The 11269-nt window shown below is 38.2% G+C and overlaps 1 protein-coding gene across 1 annotated transcript in view; it reads right to left on the bottom strand.

Annotated features, from left to right (window-relative positions):
* Nucleotides 1-1072: 1072 nt before the first annotated feature.
* Nucleotides 1073-11269, bottom strand: part of LOC124291053 (neuronal acetylcholine receptor subunit alpha-10-like) — a 54553-nt gene continuing 44356 nt past the window's right edge. Inside the window, exons 2-7 of the mRNA XM_046727955.1 lie at nucleotides 8959-9076; nucleotides 8403-8566; nucleotides 8065-8109; nucleotides 5199-5308; nucleotides 3946-4484; nucleotides 1073-2249 (exon numbers count right to left, since the gene is read on the bottom strand). Coding sequence (XP_046583911.1) covers nucleotides 1684-2249; nucleotides 3946-4484; nucleotides 5199-5308; nucleotides 8065-8109; nucleotides 8403-8566; nucleotides 8959-9031 — 1497 coding nt within the window. The 5' untranslated portion in view covers nucleotides 9032-9076 and the 3' untranslated portion in view covers nucleotides 1073-1683. The remainder of the gene's footprint in view (nucleotides 2250-3945; nucleotides 4485-5198; nucleotides 5309-8064; nucleotides 8110-8402; nucleotides 8567-8958; nucleotides 9077-11269) is intronic.

Here is an 11269-nt window from a genome sequence, read left to right as displayed (position 1 = left end):
TACTCGCCTCTTACTGTGAATACGGCATTAATGATAATTTCATATATAAACTAGTTTGTGTTTCATGTTGCCAGTATTTTATATTTAAGCTGTATTCATAGTCATTTTGCGTTATTGTCTGAATCCAATTTCAGTGTGATATATCTAAATCATTCTGATTGTACATTGTATTGAAGATGATGACCAGATAACCTACTAGATGGTCCAAATTATCCCCATCTTGTGAATTAAGGGAAATTTAGATTTCGTGACAACACACCAGGAATTCCTGAAGCTTGAAGGTTATTCCACAACTATGTCATGTAACACGTCCAAGATGTTAACTGAAGGGAGGACCGGTGACTCGAAGAGGGTAGTGCAGTGCAGATCCTACTAATGTCTGACTTGTAATTCCGAAGCACTCCAGTTTCTCAGTCATTAGCATATGTATGTGTGAACGCGACCTCAGCCGTCCACATAACGTGGATGTAACACACTCCCATTGAATATTCAGTTGAGGACTTCGCATATTGCTATGGGTAAGTGTTTTAAATTATTCCCACTACATATACCATCGTACTGGTTTCCCTCAGAGAGAACCGTTCGAAGCCGCCATATAAAGTGTTACAGTGTTTCAATCACAACGTGTCAGCTTAAAGTAGTGGTGGTGGAGTTCTGAGGTATTCACATCTTTAATGAAACCCATGTGGTCTCAACAATATTAGCATCATCATCCTTACAATCGTATGTCCAACAACCTAGCACATGATCCTAGCACAACTGAGGGTAGCAACTCATCACAGAGACGACTGAGCCACCTGACAAAACCCCACGAGTTTCCATCTGTGATGGTTAGAACCACACATTTACTTGAACAAAACTGAAACACAATTATGAACAAAGGACTGACTGAGTTGGCTTTACGCCGCTTTTAGCAATATTCCAGCAACATCACGGCGGGGGACACCAGAAATGGGCTTCACACGTTGTACGCATGTGGGGATTCGAACCCGGGTCTTCGGCGTGGCGAGCCAACGCTTTAACCACTAGACTACCCCACCGCCCCCTATGAACAAAGGAAGAGACGAGCATAAAAAATACACATTTCTTTATTTACAACAATGTTCTACATTTATATTCCATACACTATGTCTTTGGTGTATCTAAAATATACTTTTACATATTTGTTAGTCTAACTATGTCTTCTAGCTTATTGATCTGGTCCTAAATAGGTTAGAACTTCATTGGTTACATTACGCAACTAGTCATACGAGAGAAATTAGTTTACAGTACGGTAGGGAAGGCGTTAATTGAGAAATAGTGTGAAAAGGGAAAGCAATATTTGGGACAGTTCTTCCTCGGTTATACCGAGAACACGTGTACGCATATATACAACGATTATAACGTTTTGAAGACTGTAATAATATAATTATACAAAACAGATACAGCCACTGTTGATGTAACTATGTAATGGTATGTTGGGTGAAATGAATTTGGGTAACACAAAACCAATAATCAGAAAAGTCACATCTAAGCTTGGGGCATCACAAAATAATTGTATCCAAACACATGCGGATTTTCCATTCAAACGACGCACTTGGATCATTTGTTATTCAACTGAACATCTCCCGAAAGCATCAAAATACACCTTAAACCGTTCGTTGGAAGTGAATCATTTCAAGCTGGATGCACTAACTTTAACATTCACGTTGTTTTCTCTGCTTTTGTCATTGGCAAGACAATAAGTAGAACTATAGTCACTGATACTGTACCTGTGATAAACACCCAGAACATAAATCTGTCGATCACTTCCGCAGCTTCTTGCCATTCCCGGCACATGTTGTCTTCCTTCTCTTTTTCCTCCTCTCGAAAAATCAGTTCTTGAAGCCTCGCCAAAACCTCGTCAAAGTCACCAACGTTTCTATACTCTCGCCGAGTGTTCACGTTATCTAATCTTCTATGAGACGTTGGTTCGCCATTTTCGTAATCTATTAAGCCACAACCAGAATCGTTTGAAAAGTTATTTTCAGTTCCTTTGTAAAACTGCCTGCCGCCCCGCATTCCACTTCGAAGAACCTCTCCCTCGTTAGCTAATACTGGCTTGATGAAGTACAGTCTTTTGCACATAATTCTCGCGAGGATGGTAACAAGTTTCTTGAGCCATCTCGGGACTGAGATTTCTTTCTTCCCGTGACTGCTGATGTTAGACACCGTCACCGCCAGGATTACCGAGAAAGATGTCAAGGACATCACACTTGTCAAATAGATACCTGAAAAAACAACAACAGAAGTTTAACATGTAGCCAAATATGCTTGTCGCAAGATATCGCTTCTATGATAGTCGAGTGGTTGCACAGTATAGGACCGGGGCGATTTGTACAATCGTACAAGACAGAGTGGATCTCGTTTGGACTAGATCAGTTACTGTCGCGGTAAAGCTACGTTATTGCTTATTTCGAAATACAAAGACATCCATTCACCCATTCCCTCTTTAGTTGATGCACGCACAGAAAATCATTCTCTGATATGAATGAAAGTGCTGTATTTTGCAAGCAATCATTTTGATATACAGAAGAAAACTACGGCTATCACGAACTCGAAGGGACCACTAATTTGAGTTCTTCATAACCGTAGTTGGTTATACTTACTTCGGCCAATATATACAACACGTGGCCGGGACCAAAAGAACAGACTGAGTTCTTTTTATCCATTAGTTCGTTAAAGACATGTTCGGTATAAGCGTAGTTTATATAGTTCCTTTTACAACTGTCGAAATACGATGTTTGCAGAAACCCCACACAACAGCAACCAGAAATGATTCATAGAGCCTTAGGGTTTCTATCAATTCATTTAACAGACCATTATGCCATTTCAAAAAACCATGAAAACATGACTACAGTTCCCAATTTTATGCGAGGTCAGGATTGCAATGTACACCTCTACAAATATTGATATGGTCATTCCATTACAGTGGTCTATGCATGATTACATCCAGTGAATAAGAGCAACGTGTTGTGGTTACAATAGTCAGTCATCTACAAGACCTGAACGTTCTTATGTGTTCAGTAGAACTGATTAAACTCAAACATTGGATCCTGGAGAACCTATACGAACACCATCATGTTTGCACTTGGCTCATATTTTCTACAAAGGCACATGCATCTCTACAACGACACATGATGAATTTCCACGAAGACACAATCCCCGATGATAGACATAAAGCAGTGAGAATTGCCCTGGCCACAAGAGATCAATATGTAATTGAGATCGTTTTTTAAATCTGAACTGGTAGCAGAAAAGAATTCACGCAACCACATTTAATGTCATAACGATTCTCCATTTCATAGTGGTCATATTATTTAGACGTTTAATAGTGGTCATATTATTTAGACGTTTAATATTGGACGACTGCGACTTTTATCTTTTATATGTGGACGTCATTAAAAATTTAAAAAATATGTTCAAAGTGATACATCAAAGCATGCGATTTACTATTTCAACGTACGATTATATACAAAATACATCGTTTATATCCTTATACAATAAAACTATCTGCATTATAATAGATCAAGTTCCATTCCCCAAGATAATGTTCATGCGTCTACATTATTATTAACCCAGTCAATGGACAGTGTACACTCGATTAACCCTCTCAGGTCCACCGGGAGTCTTCAGCCTATGCTGGATGTAAGATCCTAGAAGGGTAAAAGTCACATTACCATCTCATCCTGTAGGGTTCCATTTACTGTTGGGTGAACAAATACTCATTATGAACAATGTTCGTATGTTACCCAAATCGTCTATACACGTAACATTGCCCCAACTGTACGTAAAACTATAGTCTGTAGACGTCTCTCTTTGTTTGTAGAAATGCCCATAGAAAGAATATTGTTATACGCCTCTTATGGGCTCATTGTATGAACTACATAAAATAATGTTTCTTCTTCAGGAACCCCACATGCTTACCTATGAGAGGCACGAAGCTTGACGTTGCGGGCATATTCTCAGCAATAAGCAGCATGAACACCGAGAACGCAAGAAGAACCGTCAACCCCAATGTGACTTTTTCTCCACTCTCAGGAGACATCCAGAAAACCAATAACGTCAGCGTCGACAACATAATACAAGGCGTTATGACGTTGTAAGTGTAGTACAGGGTACGACGACGGAGATGAATGGTGAAGGTGACGTCAGGGAACGGTTCTGGACAACACTGGTAGTACACGACATTCCGGATTGCTTCCACGCTCACTAAGTCCCATTCTCCATTTTCTACATAATTTGACAGGTCCACTGCCGTTGCTGACCTGTTGTAGACGTTGACCTGAAAGCCGTCATATGCCCACGAACCTATCTTCATTTTGCAGACTTGATCATCAAACGGGAAGTAAGTGATGTCAATCTGACATGTGCTTCTAAGTTTGACGATAGGAGGCCAGAAGACAGTGCCATCGGCTTGTACCATAGCAAGAGCCTGCATATAGCCGTTTGTATAGTCCTCGGCGCTGTAACAAAGTTAATTTAATGATATCAGAGATAGATCAGTATTAACATTAGTTACATATACAATGTATATTTATGATCTCATTGACAATATATGAATGGATATCTTCACCCCTTTCCGTTGAAAAAAAGTGTTTCCAGCCCTTGTCCATAATCCTACATTTCTTAATCTGTTCAAAATATCTAGAATGCTATCGATTCCTCTTTGGTTTTGTTGGTCAAAGTGTTCTACGTAATTTCGTCCGTTATAAAAATAACTAAAACAGATTGGTCTAAAACTAACACTTTTTAGGATCTAAAAGCCAGTTCAAAAAATGAATTATAATTTTTTATCATACCTATTTTTAGCTCGTCCTTTTCGACAAAATGTCAGGCTGTCAATTTCTTAACCAATTATTAAGATATGTGTCCATCAATATCAGTTAGTGGAAACATCAAGGGTGTCTAGGAATGGAAAGATATTTGAGAAAAAACCAACATGCGACCATTTCTCAAACATCTCACTCTAGAAGGGCATCGAGAGTGTCTGAATGATCAATGGAAGGGCAGATATTTCGGAATAGCCATCACAATACTGAATATCAATACCACTCACGTCATGCAAATATAAAAAGGCAGATCGTGCTGACAATTGCTATCACGCTATGGCGTGTTCGGTTTCTAACCCCGTTGTTGTGGACCCATTCCCTGTTAGGAAAACTTGTACTGGAATATACCTGTTATAAAGCACGATATCTGGTTTCCAAATCTCGCTGCATGGAATCCTCAGAACTTTCAAGCCGTTGTACTCGTCCGGATCCCAGTACAGCTTCTCATCCTTCCATTCCTGAAGGGAGACAGTGAGGATGTCATTAATTATACATTGACCTGACCTCATGGGTACGGCGTCAGTAATGACCTCAAGAGTTGTACACTACATCATTGAGAGATGAGGTACACCCTACTAGTTAACAGAATGCACTGAACAGATTCATCTCTCATAGTGCAGTGATTGTCCAAGAACTGATGCAATTCATCGTCACGCATGTAAAAACAATGAACATTTCCCGATGACAATACACATTCGATTTCACTAGCATGTCCCATGGGATATTAAGCAGAGACGTGTGTATTGTAGATGTATATGTTTAATAATAGTCATGTATTCCCCAAAACTCCAAAACTACAGCAATATCACAGCGGGGATAATTTGACGTTCAAATTGAGACTCGCCGATGCCACCAAAAGTAATTATTTTGGACATGTGAAATTAGTGCTGCATGCCTCTTACTTTGTTCAACTAAAGCAACATTACATTCATATTATTGTCACATCAAGTACGACATCAAAGACGAAACTGTTCAAAACAACGCAGATCGTGGCTTTCCTCTTCAGCCAATGCATAATTCACCGAAACATGGGAATACTTTTGTAGGAACTACAGGCCTTAATGATCTATCTAAATTTATCAATGAAGGGAATTTTGATATTTTACCTCTATATTTAAACGCTCGCCGCTGTGATATTGCTGGAATATTGCTAAAAGAGGCGTAAAACCATGCTCACTCGACAACCATATTCATAATCTGGAGAAATATTTGCTAAAATACGAGTCTCTTCTACACTTATGGCTATATAATGAGCATTAGTTAATGAATCACCATCAAACGGAAACGATACCAGGTATTTTCGGATAGGAGAGTGGGCCTGTTCCACCATCCTAAACACATACAAAGGCAGAGTAATTTTTTCACATGGAAAGATTCTTGCATCAATAAATTACTGTGTGTTCGTGTCGTAACAACGCCGTCCAATGTGAGGATATGCGCGTGTCCCGGGTTACAGTTTATTCTTCAGTCTGTTGGCAGCATAACTTTGCAGCAACAACGGTAAATACAGAATAAACTCTTAATTCAACACTCCTGTAATACTTGGACACAAGTTGTTTGACAATGGGTGGTTAACTGATGTATGATTACACATCAAAAGTAATAACCTACCTTGTGATTACCAGAAACTATTATTTGAAATATAATAAGGCCAGATGTCTAATGTTTGTGATCGGATAAATCAGATGGAAGACAAATCGCAGTTTAATCACTGATACATGCCAAACAGAATCAGGGCATATTGGATGATCACAGTGTTAAAGTCCTCACGGGATTCATTCAACTACAACACATTGTATCTAATGTTCTAATAACGCACAGCGTATCGTGTGTTAAGCCACTAGGTATTATCATACTGTGATTCATTAGACTAAGTGGTTCATCACAAGATCTCCACGAGTTTTTGTTAGGAATTGTTTTACCCATCCTCCTTATTCAACCTCTCACATCGCGTTATTAAAATCAGGCTGTTATGGGGAATCGACCCGTGTATATGTTGTAATCACAAGGCAAGCACTTCGTGTTGAAAATAGCCACCGGTAATGTTTGTAATCACGGTCCGACAACGCCAATCTCGGCAGCTGAGTTAATTGCTATGATATTTTTTCAAAACTATGGACTATCCATGTTGCATCCAAGATATTCCACTCGATGCTCAAAGAAATACAAAAAAACTAATTAGACTGCTAAACATTCCAAAATCACCATGATGTCATTAATGCAATACGCATCAGTTGACGTCATTAAAAAAGAAGATAGTCTGTCCTCTTGTAACAGGACGTAAAGGTTATTATCTAATTCAGATCTGCATCAAGATATGTACCGCAATATTTAGACAAACAAATCGACCTTAAACATTATAAATATAATAAATAATATTTGTAAAAAAACAGAGAAATTGTAACTTTTACAACTAGTGATAGAACTAATATTACAAACCGGATATTATCTGGTTCCAAAATCAATATTTCTCTGTAGGTTGTTCTCAGACAAACAAAATCTGTTCCTGTTTCAGGAAGACGTATTTCACATCGGTTCAGTTTTATTCACGTCTGTTCCCATGAGATGAATCGAAATAATCTGATTAATGTCATATTGATATTTACTAGATGTCAGGGGAAATCTAGAGAAAGCATGGAATATACAAATGTTGGGATGTAGGCGCACTTACTTCACTCATATCTCACATGAATGAAAATACGCGACACTAATAAATGAAATATTCATGTGTTCAAAAGCTGCATAAAAATACTGAGAGAATAGACTGAAATAATATCAATAGAATTCATCGTGTTAGTTAGATTAGCTTTATATTCACATATGTCGGGGTTGTATTTGTACATTGTCTCTCCTGTGGTGTGTTAGTAGACAATATATGTGCCTCAAGAGTTCCATACAATAACACACAAAGCCAGGGTGTAACCTTTTGCTGAAGATGTTAATATTGACCAGAGCGTAGTCAAATGCCAGAGGCATCACACAACTAATGATCGTCTTTTGTTGAGTTCGAATCCCAGATTTGACACTGACCCATGCATGATATCTGTACAAACAGCAACAGTACGTTTATCTTTGAGTCAGTAGAAGGGATGGTCGGATTCATAACTATTTTAATGCCAGTAAGTCACGAACGTATTGTTTATGAACAGTTCTTGAATTTATGATAATTACCCGTATCAATGATAAAGCAAATGACTAAAATCAATATTCTTACCTGATCTAGCCAAATATTTGTAGTTAACACCTGGTTTTTCTCGTCCTGAAAATATAATTTCACACATTACGATAATGCACCTGGACTATGACGTATTATTTAATACATGACGTTCAAGAAGGGTACAGCAATCTTAATAGCTTGATATTAAACAGACTTCGTGGTCAAATGTTTAAAGCGTCAGCCAGTAGTTCGATGTCAGGCTGCATAATATCAGAAAGTGTTAACAAATGGTACTTGATGTCACCATGCCTCTGTGGGGATGGAACATGGACTGGGCTATTTTTCAGTTATCTTTAGCAATAAGGTAACACGCAGAGTCAACGGCATCTCCTCACCACGTCAAAGACCTGTGTTAATGTAATGCCAATGTATACGTCGACGGAGTGAGAGGCGTTGTAGACAGGACGGGTGTGTCTGTCGTACCCAGCCATCAGGGACATGTACAATCTCTGCTCATCTGTCAGTATTGGCGCACTCTTATTGATGCAAATCTGATACTCTGGAAGTAAACATCAGATAATCAGAAATAGTGGGCAAAAAGTATAATTGTTCCCTCAAATTATACTATATTATTTATATATTTTTTAAAGATTAACGCATTTGCAGACAATATCATGCGTATGAAAAGTTTCGTGTGTGGATTAATCTAAGAGAAACAAATAATAAGCACAATATGTACCCTTGATGATTGACAAATGTTATAATGAAATGCACAGTGTATTAGACTGAGATGTATTTAATAACATATTACTCACATGACAGAGACGAGGGATGGTATGATTTGATATGATTACCCATGATGATGAATAATACACATCCCATGCGACAGTTGTATCGATTGTACAATACTCTTTGTTTCAGATCTCGTTCTCATTCGTCGTAATAACATACCTTTGTCTGCTGACACATCATTGCTGAAACATACCAAGAACGACAACCCAACAAGGATTCCTATTTTCGCCATCTTGAATGATGAAGTTTCATACTTCCGCAGCCGACATAGGATAACCTACAAGGAGAAGACACTCCTGTATTCACAGAATCTTACCTACTTCTGATCTACCGCGCCACACGCCAACAGTGTACGATTACAAATCACCTCTCTACCTCGTGTAGCTTTAGCCATCTCATCACAGACCCCAAACCCCCGGAGATAACGTATGAGAAACATATTGCCGTTCCACATTACCTACACCTACTGGAGATTGAAAACTACTTCGTACTTGTTTGTTATAGAAACATAAAGGTCTATTTATGCTAAGACCTTCTGGCAACATTTGAGCCCCAAAGCAAATATTTTGCAAACTTGTTTACTTGGCTAGCATGATCAAGTACAGTATGATATGAACATAAGCGTTTCCTTCCCACACTTCATATCGACAGTTGAAGACTTTGCATCTGGTGTCCATGGCTCATTAACCTACTGTATCATATCGTGGTTTCCAAGGAGCCAGTTTGCAATTACATCACAAGTTACAATACATAATATCAATTGAATATTATCGCTCATCCGTATACATGTACATGTAATTTTACTTGCAGTGTAAACACTCTAAAACGTTTAGGTTTATGTCATATCTATACGTATTTATTCAATGTAAATACAAACAAGCATTTTACTGTTCGTAGTATTTCGAGTGAACATTAAATAATTGTACAAAAGAAACATAATTTTCACTGTTGTACAGGTGAAGTTACGTTATTAATTACCTACCTTGCACATTGAATATCTTATTCCATTTACCGTGTACACCACAAAAACATACACACCCACTAGTTCACAGAATCACGTTCTGTTTTATAAAATTAGCGCATTCCCTCGCAGCAGGATAGTCTGAACAAAGGTGTATCACACACAATACAATTAGTTGATCCTTGCACTTGTTACAGCCAACAGGAGCATTAGTGAAATATATGTTATTCCGCAGAGGTTGCGTCAATTCGTGCTGTCTCTTTGGGACATGTAATATCCTCTTCCCTGGTGTGACAATAATGCACTTCTATAACTCCATGACATTTATAAATCTTTGCATGCGCTTGCAATGGTACTGCGGACACAACACTAAATGTATCCAGACAGTCAATCTAGGTGGCTTTAGCTTCATTCTACAGAAAGTATACACCTATATGCCTAAATGGCATCTTGGTTGAAAAGGAGCTGGAAATGAAAATCATGTTGTGGGATCGTGTGCATGTAGTTTTTTATCAATGATCACACCGTTCCTTGTGTGTTCCTCGAAGCAAACAATGAAAAGCCATGAAGAGTGATTCCTGACAGGGCATACACGCCTGTCCACTCAAGTTAAGCCATTATCAAAGAGACGTGCAAATGCATAGACTTGTCGTAAAGGATTGGGATATAGCTGCGGAGAGTGTGAAACGGAAACGTCGATTTGAACCATTTGCATACGTTTCACGTAAACCTGTGTGTGATTTTTTTGACGTTCAACCATGATGGTGAGATCCATTTCAACTTGACAAACTATGAATTGTAATGTAATATGAGTACGTTTACTGTTTAAATACGGTCTTCCAATGTACACATCGGTGAAATACCTGTTATCACATTTACATCACTTAATGACCAGGGGTCACTGACCATGTAATACAATACAATAATATTGCATATTCATCTAAATGATTGGTACAATATGTATGATTCACAGAACAGAACTTGATGTGTTTTCAGTTCACAGCAAGTTTACCTGCAAATGTACCTCTGCTAAAATTAATTGCGAACTAAAAACGCAATATTTTGTCAGTTATTACGACATCTATTATTGTTTACAAATGCCTTAAAGAAGTAGTTTTCTATAACGTTTATCTTCCACAGTGATGCGAGGTTGTTATTGTGATTTGATATCTGTGATTGATAAATCCGAATAGATAATTTTTCAAAACCAATGTAGAATTAATGTTCGACGACCCTAAACAATCTACAAAGCATTCAAATAATCAAGTGTATACCTGGTATTTTCTGATTCTGTATTCTGGTGTGTTTGATTGTATGTTTGTTTGCTTGCTTGTTTTACTCCAGATATATGACATGAACATTCCGGGTATTCCATACTTTTACAGACAATCCAGTAATTAAAAACCCTTTGAAACGCAATCATATAGTGTCCACAAATGGTCTCCCGTTCCAAAGACGTCTAACAAGCATATTTTGCTGAGGACCAGTCCTAACCCTGAACCAACACCG

This window comes from Haliotis rubra, unplaced genomic scaffold, assembly GCF_003918875.1.
Source record: "Haliotis rubra isolate DU_JTF1 unplaced genomic scaffold, ASM391887v1 Scf48, whole genome shotgun sequence".
Classification (NCBI taxonomy): Eukaryota; Metazoa; Mollusca; class Gastropoda; order Lepetellida; family Haliotidae; genus Haliotis; species Haliotis rubra.
This window is presented reverse-complemented; position numbering and strand designations above follow the sequence as displayed.